The sequence below is a fragment of the Microtus oregoni genome, unplaced genomic scaffold (genome assembly GCF_018167655.1).
Source record: "Microtus oregoni isolate MIOR12 unplaced genomic scaffold, Mior012 000015F_ref0000493, whole genome shotgun sequence".
In the NCBI taxonomy this organism is placed as follows: Eukaryota; Metazoa; Chordata; class Mammalia; order Rodentia; family Cricetidae; genus Microtus; species Microtus oregoni.
In genome coordinates this window covers 36,984,759-37,006,976 of record NW_024543074.1, presented here as the reverse complement: position 1 = coordinate 37,006,976, position 22,218 = coordinate 36,984,759, and the positions used below count along the sequence as shown (strand labels likewise).

At 46.3% G+C, this 22,218-nt stretch overlaps 1 protein-coding gene across 1 annotated transcript in view; it reads right to left on the bottom strand.

Moving 5' to 3' along the window:
* Window positions 1–2,013: 2,013 nt before the first annotated feature.
* LOC121457170 (multidrug and toxin extrusion protein 2) overlaps window positions 2,014–22,218 on the bottom strand; it is a 35,020-nt gene continuing 14,815 nt past the window's right edge. The window contains exons 8-17 of the mRNA XM_041665912.1: window positions 19,933–20,030; window positions 14,723–14,836; window positions 13,755–13,822; window positions 9,940–10,048; window positions 9,506–9,581; window positions 8,345–8,414; window positions 7,324–7,456; window positions 3,873–3,967; window positions 2,497–2,551; window positions 2,014–2,246 (exon numbers count right to left, since the gene is read on the bottom strand). Of these exons, the coding sequence (XP_041521846.1) occupies window positions 2,014–2,246; window positions 2,497–2,551; window positions 3,873–3,967; window positions 7,324–7,456; window positions 8,345–8,414; window positions 9,506–9,581; window positions 9,940–10,048; window positions 13,755–13,822; window positions 14,723–14,836; window positions 19,933–20,030 (1,051 nt within the window). The remainder of the gene's footprint in view (window positions 2,247–2,496; window positions 2,552–3,872; window positions 3,968–7,323; window positions 7,457–8,344; window positions 8,415–9,505; window positions 9,582–9,939; window positions 10,049–13,754; window positions 13,823–14,722; window positions 14,837–19,932; window positions 20,031–22,218) is intronic.

Genomic DNA, 22,218 nt, shown 5'->3' with positions numbered 1-22,218 from the left:
ATCTTTATGTTGGCAGCATTCACAGTAAATGCTGGGGTTCTTGCTTCTCTACTGGCAAGCTCTGGAGCATGGGTCCTTTCTCCTTCCCACATCCCCGTAGTTTCCCAGTCTGTCCTGCTGTAGTGCCCCTAAAACTTGCAGAACCGCAGTATAACTCGACCCATTCCCAGGACGTATTCAGAAGGAGACAGGTGTGTATACAGAGACCCTGTACGTGAACGATCACACCAGCACTGTTCACACCAGCTGAGAGGGAAGCAGCGTAGATGTATCTCTCAGCCAGGAAAGGAAGGGCCAGATGGGCGTGGCTCTGGGGAGGAGTCTCAAGAAGCAGAGTCAAAGCCTCCGATGTGGTCCTTCAGTACTCCAGCGGTAAATCCACAGACACAGAAAGCAGGCTGGTGTTTGCTGGGGGCTGGAGGAAAGGGACTTGAGTGCCCTCTTGATAAACGCGAGTTTGGGGAGGAGGCGATGAAATGCTTCACAACTAGGTGAGAGTTATGACCGCACACTTGAACTGAATGTCGCTGAGGTCCTTGCTCACAGATGGCGCATTGTATGCAGTCTAAATTTACATCAAAATGTTTTATTTTATAGCATTCTACTCTGGGATGTGGTTCTAATATTTTCTATTGTCTCTTTGGGGATGTAAGTTTTTATCCTTATAAACTCACTATTTATTATGGGTTTCTTTATCAGCTCTTCAGAGAGAGTTGATGATCCTGGGTTGTCTTCTCATCCTTAAGATAGCAAATCAAATAAGCGAAGTGTTCACTAAGGACCGTGTGTTAAAGGCTTAGTCTCCAGTACAGCGCTCGTGGGAGACTGAGAACCTTTAAGAGGTGGAGTCTAACGGGAGGATGTCCAGTCCCTGGCAGCCTGGCCATGGGATGGATAGCCAGAGCCCCGCCTCTTTCTTTTCCATTGTCTCCAGGTCACGAAGGGAGCGTCTCTGCTCCATCACAGACTCCTCAAGACAACCCAGCAGCTGACCACGGATGAAGATTCCAAAACAAATAAAATGTTTTCTCTGTGTCTGCCAATCTCACCAGGTTTATGGTACAGTCACGGCAGCTGACTAAAACTGCAGGACTCTGTACTCCACCGTGGGTAACTCGGGAGCTTTGTGTTAGGAAATGCCTGGTGCTCTTTGCTTTTGTTTTTGTTTTGTTTCGCTTTTAGTATATAGTTTTAAAAAAAATTATTTTAGGATTGACCAAATTTTTTAGATTAAGCTATAAAAATGTCTGTCCTGGAAAGTGAAACCAAACCAAAGCATTGTGGGAGTCAAGGACCAACAAAAACAAAAGCAAAACAAAACAAGAATCCATATCTTTCCTAATTAGTATGAAAATTGTTTAAAGGTAAAACCCCAAAGCTACCATTTATAATAACATCATGTCCTCAAATATTCTCAGCGTGCCTTGTAAATCTTAGGTATTTATTTTATAAGTGCTTCTGTGGCACCCAGACAGGGAGAAGGGGGTACCTGACATTCACTCACCGTGAGGATTCGGCAACGGAGGATGCATGGGTGGGTAAGGTACATTTCCAGTAGGGAAAATCAAGCTGACATATTTGGAAACCATGATAACGTGAAAGCATCCTTAAAGGCAGGGCTTCCCGGGATGTGGGAGTGCTCAGTGGTGGAGCACTTGCCTAGCAGGTGCTGATGTCTGTGCACTCTATCCCTAGCACGCCCCCCAGTTTGGAGAGCCATTCATTCGTTTGTTCGTTCTCCCCCCACCCCACCCACAAACCCTGGTGCTGACCATCCCCTCCTCCCCCCACAAACCCTAGTGCTGACCATCCAACGCACACACTAGGCAAGCGTACTGCATCTTCTTGACCTGCAGTAGAGTGGGGTAGTCTCTCAGTGTAACCAAGAATGCTTGCTGGCAGCCCTTCTACCCACAGTTAAGAGAAGGCTTCTGTTTCAACAACAAGCTCCCGCCCATGTTCAGGACGTGGTACACAATTATCACCAGTCCACAGACCGGTGAGAAGCCTATCTTAGCCACGATCATTGAGAACTCGCACTACGATTCCCGCTATGAGGACGGCAATGGAAACAGCCAGGGCCATGCCACGGTAGACGATCAGCTGTCTCCCCGTCAAGATCTCCCCGACGGTGGGCACTGCATGCTGGCTTTCTTCTACTACCAGCGGGCCCGTCTGGGCCTCCGGTCTGACGATGTCTGGCAAGATCACTCCATCGATAGCGTCTCTTTCCAAGATGGACAGATCTGTTTGAAGAGGGCAGTGGGACATTCACTTTGTCACTGTGGTATTAACAAAAATGACCCCCAATCGTCAGTTAGGATATATGAGATTACATAAGAAACATTTAACAGGAGAGTTTAGAGTTGGTCTGGCAAGTTATGGCGAGACAATCGTTACTGTCACGAGAGCCCGAACTCACAGACTCGACCTCTCTGGACAACCGAGCTTCATACTTAGAGCAGAAACAGAACCGTAAAGAGAGTGGCCCATTACCTGCTGGGGTGGGTATCGTCTCTTTGCCGCTTTTTAGCCCAGCTCGAACTTGTGCCTAAAAGCAAGGCTACATGAGTAAATGAAGTAGAGATGGAGTCTAGCTGTAGCTTTTGTTAAAACTTCGATTTAAAGCTAGAGCTGAAAGGCAATAATACTGGACACAGCCTTTCCTGGCCATGAGAACGTCGGTCACACCAGAAAATGATCTCCCAGTGCTCCGCTGGCAGCTTACCATGTTTGCACTTATTCCTTTAGTGTCTCCAAATACGGATAAAAGGACCAAATCTAACAGTCAATGACATCACCATCTAAAAGCTAGTTTATTGACCAACTCAATAGCAATTTTTTCCTAAGGCTTAATTATGGGTATGGGGGGTTGCCTGCTTGTATGCCTGTGGGCCAGGTTATGCAGTATCCATGGAGGCCAGAAGTGGGCACTGAATCCCCTGGAACTGGAGTTACAGGCAGTTGTGAACTGCCATATGGATGCTGGGAAACAAAGAGGAATTCTCTGCAAGAGCGTTCAACTCTCTTAACTACTGAGCCATCTCTCCAGCCCCCAAGTCAATATTCTACATAGTCCATTCCCTCAACAAACCAACGTGAATTTAAGAAAAACACAATACATCATCATTAGGCAAAGCCAGAGGGATCATGAAACTAAAAGGCAACAGCCAGAATTTCTGAGTTCCCCCCCTAATTAAGAGTCCTTCCTCGCCGGGCGGTGGTGGCGCACGCCTTTAATCCCAGCACTTGGGAGGCAGAGGCAGGCGGATCTCTGTGAGTTCGAGACCAGCCTGGTCTACAAGAGCTAGTTCCAGGACAGGCTCCAAAACCACAGAGAAACCCTGCCTCGAAAAACCAAAAAAAAAAAAAAAAAATAAGAGTCCTTCCTCTTGACCACCCACCGTGTCTTACATTAGGCCTCCCCACAGTGAGATGAGCCATCTCTGCTCACACACTCATGTGGGTCACCACCCCTGCCCACATGCCCCACAAATCACAAACAGCTTTTTAAAAGAAATTTAACTTTGTAAGAATGGACCAAAAAAAAAAGGTTTTTAATTGAAGCATTTAGAAGAGCTAATTGGCATAAACAGGAAACTATTTTCTAACACTATTTTATAGAAAAACAAAAATACACTGTTGCCAATTTCAGTTTTCTGGGCTGAGTCCTGTGGTCAGGAGACACCAGTCAACTCTAGGAGAAACCGTCTTTCTGTCTCCTTTGGCCTCCCCACGTAGCCAACGTGGTTCATGATGCACTGTTTGTCTTGAAACTGGTGGGATTTTATTTATCACTTCACCCCAAAAGATGCCTTGCCAACCACGGGATCAAGTGTTGATGCATTTTAAAACAACACAGAGATTGTTACCTGCTCTGCCACTCTATTCCAGTTCGTCCTCCTGATGTAGATTAAATAGGAGACAGCTTGGGAGAAAACACAGACTACCAGTCCAGACCAGAGGCCTGTGGGCACAAAATGAGCAACAGGGCCATCAGTTCCGTTTCAGTAATCATTAAAATTCTTCCCTGATAATTCCCAGTCAGTGGAGCAAAAATTCAGTTAAATTAACTTCTCAAACAAATTGGATAGACCGCAGTCTGTCATCGAGCTTTTAGAGACATTGAAGGACAGACGATGAGCAAAGAAACACACTGGAAATATAAAGAGTGCTAGGTGTGTGACTCTCTGGTCATTAGCGATGGCCCGCAGCGCCGTCCGAGTGAGTGGCCAGGTGTCTTCTGAGGTGGAGACCTGAACCAGCCTAGGGAGGGTGCAGGCCAGCTGTACAAACTGAGGCAGGAGGAGCATGCTACTGGAAGAGGCCAGGTCAGGAGCCTCGTGCGCAGAGAGGCCAGGTAGGAAGTGACAAGGTAGAAGGAAGATCATGGAGGACATGTGAGCCACAGGAATATCCAAGGGTTACTATTTGTCTGTCCATGGTAATTGGGACCCACGAAAGGATTTCGGACTGGTGTCTGCATGGATGGGTGTGAGATCTGGTATTTTCAAAAGCTTGCTTTGATGCCTGGCATGGCAGCTCATGCTGACAATTCCAGCATTTAAGAGGCTGAAGCAGGAAGTTAAAGGTTTGAGGCTTTTCCAGGATTTATAGTGAATTCCAATTCAGTCTGGGGTACAGAGTGGAAGTGGGGAGGAGGAAGAGGAGGCAGAGGAAGAAGAGGGAAGGAAGGAGGAAAGAAAGAGAGAAGCAGACAGAGGAAGGAAAGAAGGAGCTCGCTTGGAATACATTCCTCTAACTTTACATGAAAACTATGGAGCGTTTGGGGATGCAGGGATGGCTCAGGGGTTAAGAACACTTCCTGCTCTTGCAGAGGATCCAGATTTGAGTCCCACAACTGTCTGTAACTCCCATTTCAAGAGATTTGACGCCCTCTTCTGGCATCTCCAGGCACTGCACACAGATACACTCGGGTACACACATATTAAATAAATAAATCTTAAAAAAATATTAAAACTCCAAGAGAGTTACATAAAAAATATGCATGAGGAGAAACAACTATAGATTTTTATTTTATGTGTATCAGTGTTTTGCCTGCATGTAACTGCATCACGTGTGTGCAGTGCCCAGAGAAGACAGAAGAGGGTGCTAGATCCAGTTTGAGTGGCCATATAGGTGCTGGGAGCCAGACCAGGGTCCTCTGTAAGACCAGCAACTGCTCTTAACCCCAGAGCCATCTCTCCAGAAGAAATTATTTTTAATTACTTGAAAGTCAACAGTCCTGGCCGGGCGGTGGTGGCGCACGCCTTTAATCCCAGCACTCAGGAGGCAGAGGCAGGCGGATCTCTGTAAGTTCGAGACCAGCCTGGTCTACAAGAGCTAGTTCCAGGACAGGCTCCAAAACCAAAGAGAAACCCTGTCTCAAAAAACCAAAAAAAAAAAAAAAAAAAAAAAAAAAAAAAAAAAAAAAGCAAAAGTCAACAGTCCCAGCATAGCCCTCTTTAAGTTGGGACTTCGTCTCCCGAGTCATTCGCTGACATCGATTCTCACACTTACTCCTGCAGACACTAGGCGGAGGCTGGGGTAATCCCTACAGCCAAGATGTAACTGGGGTGGTGGTGTACATCCTTAGATGTGACTTTATTCAGGACCATGTGAGTGGTATGTATATGTTGGATGCTCCTCCCCCTGTGTTTTGTAAACAGGAACCAATCAAGCGCCCCCCAGAGGCATGAAGACGCAACAAGTCTCCTCTGCCAGCTGCCATTTTGAGTTTTGCAAAGAAATGGGAGAAATAAAATTTCATACATGATCAAAAATGTGCTGCTTGGACAAAGAGTGGGAAGAGTGATTTTCACACATATTGGGGCAGTCATGCCGTTCTCTAACTAGACTTTAAGAACCAGTTCTGAGGATGTAGCCCAGGGCATCATGCATGATAGGTATCCCCAGATCCAACTGCACTACTTTTAATAGGGAAGAAAATTCATTGCTACTTTAAACTGAGAGCAGCTCATTTTCTGTTTGGACCTTTTATTGTGTCAACATGAATAAACTATGTAATTTTTAGAAATGCTTTATTATGTAGAAACATATAGAAAATAAAAACATGAACATATACTCAAGACAGCTTTTAAATTGCTTGGCACAATTCTACAGGTTTTGATCCTCAATAAAGCACTTCTAATAATTACATAGTTTATTCATGTTGACACAAGAAAAAGTCTAAACAGAAACTGAGCTGCTCTCAGGTGCAAAAAATTCTTTAAAAATCCCAGGTTAAACAGCTCCATGGAAGAATTCCATTTAATGCTTACAAAAATAGATAAATCTTATTTATCTTGCATTGGGGCATACGAAAAGTTTGGACCTTATTTATGAAGTAAGCATTGTATATAGGCAATATTAGTAGTAGTAGTAGTAGGCTCTAACAAGGGAGTGTCTCAGAGCCAGAACACTTGGCTAGCTCACGCCAGGCCACGGGCTCAAGCATGCACACCCAACAAAAACACACAAAAAGTGAAACTACAGTGAGTTTCCACAGTCACATAAATAGAACATAGAAGTCTAGCAGCTCGATTAGCATATCCTAATCAGGATGATCACAAGGAAGACAGTATCCCCACCTTCATAGTCCGTCTAAGGCTAAAAATTACCCAATTGTTTCCACCAAAACAGCATTTGTCAAATCTTCAGACATTTTTGTTAAAAAACACTCCATAAAACAGATTCTACAGTCAATTCCTTTCTATTTTAATTTATTATTTGTGTACATAATTATGTATGATTGCATATGCATAATTGTGTTTGTGATTAAGTGTATATATAATTGTGTATTATGGTTGTATGTTTATGATTATGTATAAATAGTGGTGTGTGTATGTGATTATGTGTGTATGTAACCATATATGGGTGGACGACGTGCGTGTGAGAGTGTGGGCACATGTACTATGATGTCAGATGACACCTTTTAGGAATTAGTTCTCTGCTTTCACAGTGGATTCCAGGGACTGGACGAGGTCATGAGCTCATGGCTAGGCTTCCACCCACTAAATCACCTCACAGCCCTCCACAAACACTTCTTTGGGCATGACTTAAAGTCATATGCCCACGTGCACATCGCAGTCCCAGATCCATCCTGCCCTTTAGTGGAGGAACACTAGGAGCATCACGAAAGCATGAGAACCAATAGTTCAGTTCCACTGCCACTGCCAGGGCTCATTCCTGGTGCAGCAGGCATCGTGCAGGAATGCCTTTTTCCCACAGACCAGCTTTCCAGCCAGCCGCTTTACACCGCAAGTGAATGATTTGACTACAACAGTGAGATCTGGGTGAATCGCTAAGGAGTCAAACGCATACCTATTATCCCAAGTTTAGCAGCAAACATCAGAGACACTCCGACAGGGAAACCAAACCCGTAGTAACCGATGGCGTTCAGGATAGCACCTATCTTCTGCTTTCCTGTACCTCTCAGGACCCCGCCACAGGTGCCCTGCAGGGAGGAAACCGACAGCAGCATTGCAGGCTGGCACAGCTCATCACATCAAGTTCAGAGAGTACAGTGCCGCTGCCCCACAGAGCACCCTGCCCAAAGCAGGTGTCACAGATGAAGGGAACCGTCCTGTCTCAAAGACTGCAAGGAGAGCAGCAGCTTCTGCTCCAGAGCTGTCAGGCCGTGTACTGGGCATTGTCCACCGACCCAAACTAGAGTCCCTAAGGAGAGAGAACCTAGGAAGAGGAGTTTCTTCCATCACACTGGCCTGTGGGCGTATCTGTGGGCGTTGTCTTGATTAATGACTGTGGGCGGTGCCAACCCTGGGCAGCAGGGTCAAGGGGAGCAAGGCAATAAGCAGCCTTCCTCCACAATCTCTGCTTGAGTTCCTGCCTGGCTTCCTTAATGCTGGATCCTGATGAGTAAATCAAATAAACCCTGTCCTCCCCAAGTTGCTTTTGGTCGTGGATTCTGTCACTAGGATAGCACCACTGCTGTGCCCACCCATGGGCACCCACCTCCAGAGCGATGTGGAGGAAGTGGAGGAAACCCCACAGGAAGGAAAGCCAAGCATCAGTGACGCTTGTAAGTCACGCCACAAAGAACAACGGCTCGTACTAAGAATAAGCCTCCTGGGATGGTTCTGGAATGTGGCCAAAGGGTCTTTAAGCAGCAACAGGTCCACAGAAGACCAGCCCAGGGAGAGACCTAGAGGTCAGAGTTAGCTCACCACGACCCTGCCTGCGTGGACGGATCCAGCAGTCACCATGTCATGGCTGGCATTCCGTTAGATGGGAGCCAGGCAAGGACCCTTGGCAGACATGTAAGCATTAAGTCACAGACACACGATTTTCAGATATCAGAGTGAAACCGCTGCTGCATACTTACTGCAAGTGCATCAAACAGGTGAAAGGGAGCAAAAATGGGCATCACTTGGCTCACAAGGGAAATGATGTCCCTGTTCGGGAGGAGGACAGCAGTCAGTGACTTAGACACCCCTGGGTGAGATGGCTCTGTGGATAAAGGTGCTTTCAGCTAAGCTGACAACCTGCGTTCCAGCCCCAGGATTCACGTGGTGAAAGGAGAATCAACTCCCATAAGTGGCCCCCTCACCTCCCCACACGTACTGTGGCACACACATTCACGAGCATGTGTTCACGTGCACTCACTATTTTTTTTTTATCACAAGTCTAGAATCCAGGGCAAACATTACATTTTTTAAATATTTATTTATTTATTTATTTATTTATTATGTATACAATATTCTGTCTGTGTGTATGTCTGCAGGCCAGAAGAGGGCACCAGACCTCATTACAGATGGTTGTGAGCCACCATGTTGTTGCCAGGAATTGAACTCAGGACTTCTGGAAGAGCAGGCAATGCTCTTAACCACTGAGCCATCTCTCCAGCCCCTAAACATGACATTTTTTAAGTATATGATAAAAACCATACTCATTAAATTCTACTAATATATAGAAGTTCTGACACTATAGAGGAGTTTTTCTTCTTTTAAAAAATTATTTATTTTGAGACAGAGTCCCACTAAGTTGTGCAAAACTGGCCTTGAACTTGCAATCTTCCAGTCCCTGCTTCCTGAATAGCTGCAATTACAGGTCTGTTCCACCAGACCAGGTTGATAATGGTCTGTTTTATTCAATAGATGATTTCTTATACATAAATCATTCTGTAATTCCTGTTACAGAAAACACAATAAACGTGTAAGATTGAGTCTGTGACTTTTGCAAACACAGCCTCAAAGGAGGGGCTGGCCACCACAGAGCGCTGCCTCTGGGGTTAAGACTAACCCACAGGCTTTCTTGTGTTTCTCAGAGCAAAACTCCACTCAGGTCTTAAGAATGGCGTGGGTACAGCAGGAGCGGGGTGGAACCGCACAGGCTTGCATCATTCAAGCCTGTTTCTCCTCCTCACCTGCCTCTCCTTGGCTGTGCTGCAAGCTTCCCTGGGAAGCCAAGGGCAACGCCCCTCCTAACCTGAAGGAAGCAGGGAAGAAAGCAGGAAAGCAAGGGCAGTTTCTGGATGACGACCTACTTGTCATTGGTGAATATGTAGGCAACCACGTCCTTCAAGGCTGCAAGCAGAATTCCCACCAGGAGCGCACAGACACCTGGGAAACACAAAAGGACTCACGGGAAAGAACAGTTCTCCAGAACGTGACAAAGCTTCTCATGGGAGATTTACCAGGAAATTTTACTGAGTCTTGAGGGCCATGCTGCTAGGCGCGGGATAGGCGTTTTCTAAAAGGGCCTGACTGGGGCGGCGGAGTGGGCGGGTGGGGGTGGAGTGGGGAGCAGATCCTGAAAGCTGAGGGCCGACTTCACTAGATAACCAGACCTGGTGGTACCTAGATCTAGGACTTGATCGGCCCCAAATTCTGTGAGAAATGAACTTCGTTCTTAGGTACCGTGCTGTAGGAGCACAGACACTGCACCCAATTCAGTACGGGCACCACAGAGACAGCTCACCAGCACACAGGAGAACAGTGGTGCAGGAACACCGGGCTTGCTCAGCATTCCCTGCCCCCAGAGCATTGCCCACTCGGACGCTGGCAGCCACACCAAAGCCAAAGGGCACCTGGGAATTAGCAATTAGAAGTCACAGTTAGATTAAAAAAAAGAAAAGAAAGAAAAAAAAGAAACCTGATGCTAATGCAGTAGGGTCCAACCACATGGAGACTCCAGACAGCTTTACAATCTAGCTTCTAGAGAGGGTTCTTGCTGGATCCAAGCTGTGTGACTAAGAACAATTGGCTCAACTGCCTTGAAACCCAACTTTGTCACTAGTAAGCAGTGTGGCTCACACCTGCCCCCGATAGAGCCTTAATCCAAGCAAGCCAGAGCACAGCTGGATTTGTCAGGGGGTGGGGCTTCCTTTATTGGCAAACACACAAACATTATTATAACTTAGTTTAAAATACAGCCTGGTCTACAAGAGCGAGTTCCAGGACAGGCTCCAAAACCACAGAGAAACCCTGTCTCGAAAAACCAAAAAAAAAAAAAATACAGTCTACAAGATCAGATTTAGGTATATTTATCTAGATACAGTAGATAAACAGTTTCTAAAGACTGAACCACGGATATAAAAAGCACTGAGAACTCTTCCTGTGGGACTCGGTGAAGGTTGGTGGAGCTGAACTCCATAAGGTCACTGACGGTGGGACAGACAAAATACAGCTGTCAACCTGATGGGATCTAGAGCCACCTAGGAAACTAGACTCTGAGCATGCCTGCAGGAAGCTGTCTTGATGAGATCAAAGTGAGAAGATCTACCCACTATGGGTGGCCCAAGCCCTTAGTCTGGGGCCCTGAACTGTACAAAAGGAGAAAGCTATGGGCCGAGTGTGGTGGACACGCCTTTAATCCCATCACATGGGAGGCAGAGGCAGGTGGATCTGTGAGTTGGAGGCCAGCCTACATGTCAATGTTTAAAGTGCTCACTGCAAGATCTTTCCTTGGGTTTGCAGGCCCCAGAAGTCTTGATGTTTGTAGGGCCTCCCGAAAGCAGGCAAATCCAGGATGCCGGACCCTGCCTGGGCTCAGCTCCTGCATGTTCCCTTTGAAAGCTCTTTTTTTCAGAGAGAGATAATTTATTTATTAAATGTTTTAATTTTCATTCATTATAAATTTTGCCCATCGTTAAAAACAAGAAAAAACAATCCCATTTCAACTTTCTACTTCAGAGGCACGCATTAAGCCCATTCACATAATTGTAGATGGTGGAGTGTCCTTGGCTGGCCTCCATTCCAAGCACAGTTTTTAATTCCCCAAATTACTGTTGTTCTCTGTCCAAGTATATCTGAAGGCAAGAATGAGAATTCACAAAACACAATAACTAGCTTTGCGATAGTAAGAATATGTAGAGAGCTTTTTGTTACATGTGATTTGCATGATATATAAAAGAATATAAGATAGAGGTAATCTCCAAGAGATTGTGGACCTTTGAAAGCTCTTAAGAGATGAGACTGTCCCACATCTCTCTCTTGGGTTTTTGCTGAGAAGCAAGGGCCCCAGATCCATCCATAACAAAACCACCTGGAGGTCTTGTTTACCATGAGAACCATAAAGAATTACTGAGTCTCCGTGTGTGAGTGTGTGTGTGTGTGTGTGTGTGTGTGTGTGTGTGTGTGACAGAAACAGGTAGTGGATAGTGGATGATGGCCACAGGAGCCAGAGATGGGATGGGAGATGGGAGGATGTGATGGATACAGACTTCCTTTGACAAGATGACAGGTTCCGGGAACGGCTGTGTAACATTGAGTGTCACCAATGTCAGTAAACTGCAGACTGTAAGTGGAGAAGGAGGGGAGTTCATGTTAGCTATGTTTATCACAATGAAAAGTAAAAGTCACATGACACATGCCTGTAGCCCCAGCTATTCAGAATGCTGAGGCAGGAGGATCACGTAAGTTCAAGAATTCAAGACAGCCTGGGAACATTGCAAGACCCTTCTTCAAAATAAGAAAAACAACCACAATAAATAATAACAATAACATAAAAAATTGGGAGTCTGTGACATAACAGGTGGGAAAACAGAAACCTAAACATGACAGACGATTAGCAGGCCTACTGTTCGCCATACAACTCCATCCTCCTCCCTCCACATACCCACCACCCCCGAAATTCAGGCAGCTTGTCCCCTTAACTGCCTCTCCTTTTCCCTTCCTACAGCCATTCCAGAGGGACCTGCCTTAGCACCGCACTGCCCCCTCCTCCATTCCTGGCTACCTCTGCACACATCTCTTGGCCGCTGCCTCTGCACTCGCTTCCTCCTGGCTTGTGGTTGAGATTCCTTCTATTCCTACCTTCTGTTCACTGAGTCTGCTCTTCAACAGTCTTCTTTTGTATTCCAAGATGACCAACCAACTCTTTTTTTTAGCCGGGCGGTGGTGGCGCACGCCTTTAATCCCAGCACTCGGGAGGCAGAGGCAGGCGGATCTCTGTGAGTTCGAGACCAGCCTGGTCTACAAGAGCTAGTTCCAGGAGAGGCTCCAAAACCACAGAGAAACCCTGTCTCGAAAAACCAAAAAAAAAAAAAAAAAAAAAAAAAAAAACAAACAACTCTTTTTTTTTCCATTTTTATATTTATTTACTTGTCGAGACGACTTCTCAAACTACGTAGCAGAAGATGACCTTGAACTCCTTATCTCCCTGTTTCTACCTCCTGAGTGCAAGATTACCCGGTGTGTGCGATGCTGGCAATTGAGTCCAGAGCTTCCAGTATAATAAATACTCTCAACTGCCCTACATTCTGCCCTCACCATTACGATTTTTTTAAATGTATGCAAAATGGCTAAAAAACCCTTTGCCCGGATGGCCTATGTGATCTTTATGAAAACGAGAGGCAACCAGAGCATCTTGTGACAGCATGGGGCTAGGACATTTGAAAAGCATCAGAAGATACCAGGCACGACCCGGCAGATGTCCAAGCCAGCTTACCTGTATCGATCTGTTTCTCGTTTTGCATTCTGCAGCCACACTCCTGCCTCCCCACACACCCTGCCCATCTACTTCTGTCTTCCTCGGCAGCCTTGAGCTCCTCACCTGAGTGACTCCAGCAGCCTTCTCCTGCCTCCCCTGGCCTGCACACCTCTGTTCCCTGGTAGCAAACGGGGCTGTCTTCTGCCCCACCCTCCTGCCATCCTTTCTCTTAACAAGTCCCTAGCAGCACCAAGTAGCTCCCAACACAGAGCTCTGTCCAGGTTCTACAGTCGCCTGGCAACCCTGGCTCCCGGGCTAGCTGCTCTCATCCTATGAAGCTCAGCTTAAACTAGGGAGCAGAGAAACGCTCCCTACGACCCTGTTTGAAAGGTACCCATCTCTGCTTTTACACATCTCAGAGCCTGCTTTGCGTTTTATTAACTCCTCATAGCCAGGTGAGACTCTGAGACACTCGGGTGTTCCTTTACCCCTGTCTCCTGAGCTAGCCACAGGCCCTCGGAGGACAGGAGTTGATCCCTCACACAACCAAGTCCCAACACTAACTACACACTGGTTAACTGGCTTCGCCAGGCACCCTGCCGTGTGACATACAGGGTGTCATTCAGTCTTCACCTGTGGTGTGGAGCTACATGACTACATTTCCCTCCCATTCATACGCCAGACAAATTGAAACACAGAAGAGCTGGGTAAGGAGCCCATGCCACACAACGGGAAACAATGTGGTCAGAACCCAACTCTCCCTCCCTCCCTCCTTCCTCCCCCTTCCACCTATGTTAAATGCAAGGACAGTGGCCCATAGGATTCGTACAAAAGAAGGTGCAAAGTGCTGCTCGTGTTCTTACCATGTAGGCAACAGAAGCCAGTTCATAGATGACAGCCTGGGCCCCCAGTTCTGTCACATTAACAAGGCCTGAAACAGCAGAGAATATAAGTCAAATAGTAGGCCGGAGGAACCATTTTCTTTATGAAACTAGAACACATATATTTTTATACATATATACATAGGTGTGTGTGTTACAAGGATGCAACTGTGCTGTGTCCCCAGTTTCTGACCCATACTTTCATTTAAGAGAAGTCCAGCTAGATAAGAAGAAGAATAACCCAGATGCAAAAATCCTAGCCATCTCTTCTTGGCAAGCTGCCAAAACCTCAGGCATGGAGACTGATGTGGTCACTCTACAAACCCCGGCTCCATCACAGAAGACACCCTGAGGATGTAGGATGAGGCTCCTGGGGATGCAGGTGTCAGGGGTCACACCGGGAGAAAGGAGGCAGGACAGCATGAACAGCTTTGGGGACAACTAAAGCAAGCAGCATCCACAGAACGTCACTGCTACTGTCTGAACTATAGACATTACCAGAAATAAGACCAAAATAATTATAGCTCCAGCAGAAGCGCAGATCATAGCTAACACAGAGCCATGCTCAGCTGGAAGCCTGTCAAAGTCAGCAAGGTGGTCAGATGATCAGGACACCTGAGTTGGGGAGTTTGTCCTCCCATTCCATGAGCCACCCCTTCCTTGTTCACAGAACACAGGGGGACAGAGCAGAGGGAAAGCCATGCCACTGCATGCACTTACAGCTGGCTCAGGGCTCATGCCTGCAGCGCAAGCCCCGACATGTACCCCACAAAATGCCAGAGAATAGGAACAGAGCCGCCATTTTTGAGAAATTCTGGACTGTAACAGAATTCTGCTGTGTGCAGGTTCCCCTGGGTGTGGATAGGGAAAGCCCAGGCTGTGTGCAGGTTCCCCTGGCTGTGGATTAGGACTGCCCAGGCTGTGTGCAGGCTCCCTGGGTGTGGACAGACCTGCAAGGAAGGTCCCAATTTCGAAGGTCCACCACTCAATGCACACCATGAACATACTGGGGATGGCCAGGCGGGTGTAGGAACTCCACTCCTGGAAACACTCCCTCGTCCAACCTGGAGAACAGGTGAGAAAGCCAATATGCACTGTACAAGGGCCATCACACAGAGCCGGAGACAGGGGTGCCTGTTCCCCAGCAGGATACAAGGGTGTCAGGGAAGACCGCAGCTTGAGAAGGAAGGAACTAAACTGGCGATGTGAGAAGCTGTCCAAAACCAAATACAGGGCCTGGAGAGATGGCTCAGTGGTTAAGAGCATTGCCTGCTCTTCCAAAGGTCCTGAGTTCAATTCCCGGCAACCACATGGTGGCTCACAACCATCTGTAATGAGGTCTGGTGCCCTCTTCTGGCCTGCAGACATACACACAGATAGAACATTGTATATATATAAATAAACAAATATTTTAAAAAGCCAAATACATAAGCAAACACCCACAGTGAGTGACCAGCTGGCACTAACCATTAGGCTATCGGCAGCACCCTTCACCCACAACAAAGTAGAAACTAATAAAAATGGATAGATACAGGGAAATGGAAAGCCTTGTATACTGTTACAAGAACATAAAAAAGGTAGACTCCTCTAGAAACCAAGGCTGGAATAACTGCATGATTCAGCCATTTTGCCTCTGGGTATAGAACCAAAAGTTCAATGGGAACTCAGAAGAATAACGGGATGCAGAAGAACAGTTTGTATGTCCCTGTTCACACCAGCATTACACCACGGCCTAACTGTCATCTTGGCACAAGCTAGTCATCTGAGAGGAGGGAACCTCAGTTAAGAAAATACCTCCAGAAGCTCTGGTTGTAGGTAGGCATTTTCTTAATCACTGATAGATGGAGGAGGGCCCGGCCCATTACAGTTGGTGCCATCCCTGGGTCAGTGGTCCTGGGTTCTATAAGAAAGCAGGCTGAACAAGCCATAAAGGGCAGTGAGCAACACCCTCCATGGCCAACGCATCAGCTCCTGCCTCCAGGTCCCTGCCCTGTTTGAGTTCCTGTCCTGACTTCCTTAATGATGAACTATTATGCTGAAGCATAAGCTGAAAAAAACCCTTTTCTCTCCAAGTGGTTGAAAGATGGAATAAAATTTTCAGCGTCAAACTTGAGCTTCACAAACACTTACACACTGTGCCCAAGCACACCTGAGTACAAATACATGCACACACACCACATACAAACAAATGAAACACAGAAGAAAAAAAGGCACAATAAACATTCAATAATGTTACAGTAGAAAATGTCCTAAATGTAAGCAAAGAGGCAGCCATTCAAGAACAAGATACATTTAAAACTCCAAACGGACATACCTGAGAAGAACCCTTCCACACTTTACAGTGGAATTGCTAAGACTACAAAATAAAGAAATCTTAAAGTCTGTAAGAAAAAAAAAAGTCACCTTGCAAAGGCAATCCCAACAGAATAACATCGGACTTCTCAGTAAAAATACTAAAAGTCAGGAAAGTATAGTGATTTTATACACAGAGAGGGAGAGAGACAGACACATACACAGATCCAGAGAGACAGACACACACACAGAGCAAGAGAGACAGACACACACATAGAGACAGATAGACAGACACACACACACACACACACAGGTGGGAGAGGAGAAGGAGAGAGACCTGTGAAAAAGTAACTACCATCAAACAAGCTTTCTACATACAGTAAGGTCATCTTTTAAAACCAATGAAACAGGGCTGAGGCTATAGCTCAGTTGGTTACATGCTCACCTAGACCGCACAATTCTGCCCCCAGAAGCACTTGAACAAGGCATTGTGATGCATGCCTATGATCCCAGCAAGCAGGAGGTGCAGGGAGGCAGGAGAAATCAGAAAATCAAGGTCATCCCTGACTACACATCAAGTTCAGGGCTTCCTAGGACACAATGACTTTCTGTTCCAAATAAATCAACAGGAAAATAAAGCTATTTTGAGGGAAGCACAAACTAAAGCAATTCATGATGACTAACAACACTGTAGAAGATACTTAAAGGAGTCCTACACACAAAGGAGAAAGACATCTCTAACATGAGACCACAGGGAAAAAAATAATGGACAAATGAACAAAGAACTGGGAAATAATTGTGACCCATTCAAAAGTAGGATTCAGCCCCTGATATGAACACATGAATAAGATGATCATGAGAAGGAGAAAAGAATAAAATAAACAACCAGCCCTACCAAGAAAAAGGCTATAGGAATCAGCAAGCCCTCTAAACAACAACCCTGAGTGTGAGTGGTCTTGACCTTCAGTTAAAAGATACAGGTCTACAAGAGCTAGTTCCAGGACGGGCTCCAAAACCACAGAGAAACCCTGTCTCGAAAAAAAAAAATATATATATATATATACAGGGCAGTGCTTCTCAACCTTCCTAAGGCTGCGCAACCCTTTAATACAGTTCCTCATATTGGAGTGACCCCAACCATAAAGTAACTTTCATTGCTACTTCGTAACTGTAATTACTATGGTTATGAATAGAAATGTAAATATCTGTGTTTTCTGATGGTCTTAGGCGACCCTTGTGGTCACGACTGACAGGTTGAGAACCACTGATACACAGTATCTATCTGCCACTATTCATTTATTAAATGGACATAATATCAAACTTTAAAGTCATATCTCTTTACGTGTATTAGTTTGGCTCTCAGACCTCATCAGAGAAGCTGTTTTGTGCAGTGATGTTGATTAATATAAAAACTCGGAACTGCTGCAGAGATTAAGTGACTGTGGTGTGCTCCGGCACAAATCAGACTCCCTCCCCAGAGCTCAGGGATTAGCATGGAAGAAAAGCTGGAAAGATTGTAAACCAGGGACCGGGAAGGACCGGAGGGTAACAGTGTCCTCTGGGCAGACGGGACTGCCTGTGCTCGTGAAGTCACAGCAGCTCTGGCTACCTGCACAAGGCCTGTACAAGATGATGAAGCCAGTCAACATCCAAGTCCGAAGGAGGGAAAGATCTCATGAGCCCCCACCCGTTACAAAGGCACTAGGACAGCTGATGGCTTCTGGGGGAGGAAGGTCAGTTTCTTTAAGGGTATGGTTCCTGGTAGCTTCGCCATGCTCCAGTGGATGGCTCCATGCCCCGAATATATAGACAGCACAGATTGGAGTCAATGAGCCATCAAATTAACAACAACAACAACAACAAAGGACATGAGGTTGGGGAGGGATAGAAGATGGGAGTGGATCTGGGATGAGTTAAAGAAAGGAATTAGGGGATAATTATGATAAAAACACAGCATATGAAAATTTCAGAGAGTTAATTAAAATGTTTAATTCTAAGTATCTTTTGAAAATACTCAAAGTCAGCCAGGAATGGTGGCTCGTGCCTTTAATCCCAGCACTTGGGAGGCAGAGGCAGGCAGATCTCTGTGAGTTCAAGACCAGCCTGGTCTACAGAGAGAGTTCCAGAACAGCCAGAGCTACACAGAGAAAAAGGCAGTGTGGGGTTGAAGAGATGGCTCAGCGGTTATAAGAACATTGTTGTTCCAGCGGACCCAGGTTCAATTCCCAGCACCCACATGGCCGCTCACAACTGTTTATGACTTCAAGATCTGACACTCTTACACAGTCATACACGCAGGCAGAACACCAATGTATGTAAAATAAAATAAATTATAAAAAAAATAAAAATCTAAAACAATACTCAAAGTCAAGAACCTTTATAATAAGGATGGGCATATATATAAAAGAACCAAACAAAATGTTAAGAAATTAAAACATAATCGTTGAAATTAAAAAGCAATGAATCAGAAGCTAAATAAGATACAAGGCATTGGAATTATCATTAGGAGATGGGGAGGTGGCTCAATATGTCAGTGCATCTGGTGTGCAAGCACAAGGACCTGAGTTTGAGTCCCCAGCTAGAAGGCCAAGTGTGGCTGCACACAGCTGTGACATTGTGCTGTGAGGGGCAGAGTGGGGAGGCTGCGGGGCTGGCTAGCCGCCCACCTGGCTGCAGGTACAATGACAGACCCTGCCTCAAAGAGTGGTGGAGCAGGACCCCAAATGTCCTTCTCTGGCCTCTGCACATATGTTCATAGTGTGTGTGCGCGCGCACACACACACACACACACACACCATATAAGGTTCAGGAGAGAGGAAACCAAGGTGTGTCATACAGGACAGAGGTGAGGAGTGCAGTTTGCCTAATTTTCCTTTGGGCACTAATACCGAAACACCTACTCTGGAATTCCAGTTATTCACACCACTTACGTAATCCTTTAACAGTTCACCTAGGCTTACCTGGCCCCTTTTTCCTTCAACTTATTTCTGAATGCATCATATCTGGCACAAATATGCACAAAAAGAACCTAAGAGCGTTTGAGACTCAGAGCAATCACTGGTTCAGTGGAGAATCATCACTGGGGACTGGAGCCATTGGATGGAAAGGTACTGGGGAACCAGGTGCTCTAATGTTTTCTGTTTCCTACAGATCACATGCTAGTCACCAAGACAGAATGTGTCTGTCCAGTGCAGAAGAGAGCTAGTCAGCACCACATTTCTCTCTTCCACCTCCCGACTGCACATGACCAGCCGCCTCACACAGCTGCCGTCACTTCCCCACCATGACGGACTGTTTCCTCTCAATCATTAGCTAAAGCCTTCAGTAAAACTGAAGAAAAAAAGAAAGGAAGGAAGGAAGGAGGGAGGGAGGGAGGGAGGGAAGAAAGAAAGCCAAACAACAAATCCAGTTAAGCCTGTGGGTGTCTACTCAAGGGTTCTGGGCACCTCAGTTAGCTGTGAGTGGTCCTGGCTGGTCAGAGAACAGTCTGTTCTCTTAAGTTGATAGGACACTCATCTAACTGCCCTTCAGTTGAACAGCATGCTTTTCCAGAAACAGGATCTCATGTTACCAGTTTTAATTCATTAAATATTAAAAATATAACTGCACCTTAAAATTGAGTATCTACCACCATGTTCTATAAACAAAAGGTTGTTTTGGTAACCATACAAACACAAAGCCACACCGTCCCTAGTAACTTCTGCATTTTCAGTAACAAATGTTTTCTATAGTTTGAGATTTCCTAGAAGATAAAAATAAAAGGCCAACTTCTACAAGGGAAAGAAACTCAAAAGTCAGAGCTGTACCTGGGAACCTCCATTGACAGGGTCATGCACCTTCCCAGGTGTGAACGAGGAGGGTCACGTACCTCCCCAGGTGTGAACGTGGATCCTCTTCCACCACACGTAGAGGAAAAGCAGGGCAGACAGGAAAAACTGGGAGGTGGTGTTGGCCCAGGCTGACCCTCTGCAGGAGAAAAGGTGAGGGTTAGCTCGAGTGTGTCCTTACAGACACAAGCCCACAGACTGCCTCTGACAAGCTTTGGCTGGCAGCGAGCTTGCAATGTCTGTGCCGGCTACCTTTGTGTGTTGGCTGAATCCATGTATGATAGGCTTGTTTGACTCCACGGAGATGGAGATGGACACCAAAGGGCTTGAGCTGTATTGCCATCCCACAAGGCACCAACCTTAACCAACCCCAACTAAGCATTTCTTAGATGGCGGCTAGTTCAAATGGGCTGAACCAGCCAGCTCTGCTGCTCAAGGGCTCATCCGAGCCATGGTTTCATTGCACAGGATTAGAGGGGGTTTGTTTTCCGTCAACAGAGCACTGGGCATCATCAGTGGGAGCCGTCGCCCACCCCACAACCACGCTGGGCCTGCGCAGTGCCGCTCTCCTCCGTCTTGATTACTTTCCCTTCTGATGCTCTTGTCTGCGCTCCACACTTGGTCGTTATTAACCCACCCCTGTATTCGCTCCTCCTTTTCCAACCATCCTGGGCATATCTCTTTAGGAAAAGTCCAAGACTCTGCCTCTCAGGTACCCTTCACAGGGGATCCTGGGCCACTGGTCCTCCCCTTCCCTTATGGGCCCTCTCTATGCTCTGATCAATGCCTGGATGACAGTTGTCGTTGGTTGTCAACTTAGCTGTATTAAGAGATGTCTAAAAATAGTTTTTAAAAAAACACTTCTATCTGTCTGTGGGGCATGCCTAGAGATGAACATAGGAGGCAGGAACTGAGGGGAGGCCCACCCCAAATGTGGGCCACACCACCCAGCAAGCTGGTGATCCAGAACAAAGAAGTCAGGGGAAGGAACATTCCAGCATCTGCAAGCCCCTTTCCTTTGAGGTGAAAGTGTTTATTGATGTCGTTACCACCCACTGACATTGACTTTTGTCAACTTGACACAAACCTAGACACAGCTGAGAAGAGGGACAGACTGTCCTGTAAACAATCTATGGGAAGTGGCCTTGATTAGTGCCTGGTGCCTGTGGGGCCAGCTCACTGTGGGCGGTGCCACCCTTGGGCAAGTGGACCTGGGTGGTATAAGACAGCAGGCTGAGCCAGCCGTAAGCAGTGCTCTCCGCAGCCTCTGCAGAGCTCTGACCCTGACTTTCCTCCATGACGTGATGTCAAGGTGTAAGCAAAAGAAGCCCTTTTCTCTCCAGGCTGCTTTGGTCACGGTGTTTCATCTCAGCCACAGAAACCCCCACTATGACAGGTTTCCTCAGGCTTTCAACCTGGGCCTGCTACTACTGACTCTGCAGGAGCTTTCCAGGCCTTCAGTGCCAGCCTGGGACAGCTGAGGCCTCTAACTTCTTGCCTCTTCAATGTGTGGTCACTGTTAGACTCCCAGCTCTTACCATATAAGTCCATCCCGGAAGTCCTCTTTCGTAGTGTGTGCCTGTTCTCTCTTTCCCTCCCTCTCCTTTTTTTCTTCTTCTTCCTACTCCTCCCCCTCCTCCTCCCATCCTCCTCCTTCTTCCAGGAAACTGACTGATAAAACCTCCTTCATCTTACATGAGGGAGAAAGCATGGGAACCAGGCCTTGTACATGCTAGGCAAGCTCTTTCCCCCTGAGCTGCATCCCTGCCCATGTTTCTCTTTAGTGAGGGCTGCCATGGTTTCATTGATATTCAGAGCCCACATTAACATGTGATTCAGCAGTTGACGTAACTCATATTTTATACTCTTTTGTTTTTTCTCTTTAATTCCTAACATATTAACTTCTTTTTTTATTTTTATTTTTTATTTTTTAACTTCTTTTAATTATATATATTTTAATTTCCCACCCTTACCTTGTCTTCCCCTACCCACTCCCATGTACTCCCCACGCTGATCTCATTCAAATTTATGGTCTCTTTTTCTTTAATTGTTGTTACATATATATGGGTAACAGTCATGACCCATTAGCCAAAGAACATAGTGCCCTGAAGCACGCCCAAATTGTGGGGCTCAGCCTCCATTTGCTGGGGTGACTCTCTCGTCACATATGCAGGTTAGCTCTGGACTAGGGCGGTGGAGCATCCTCTGATGTGAGGAAGGGCCATGGGGACACTATTGGGGTACCCTTAACTTTTTTATTTCTTTATGGGGCCCTCATGCTTCAAGCTTCAAGGAGGAATTTGGCTCAGCCGCTTAAAATTCAGAGG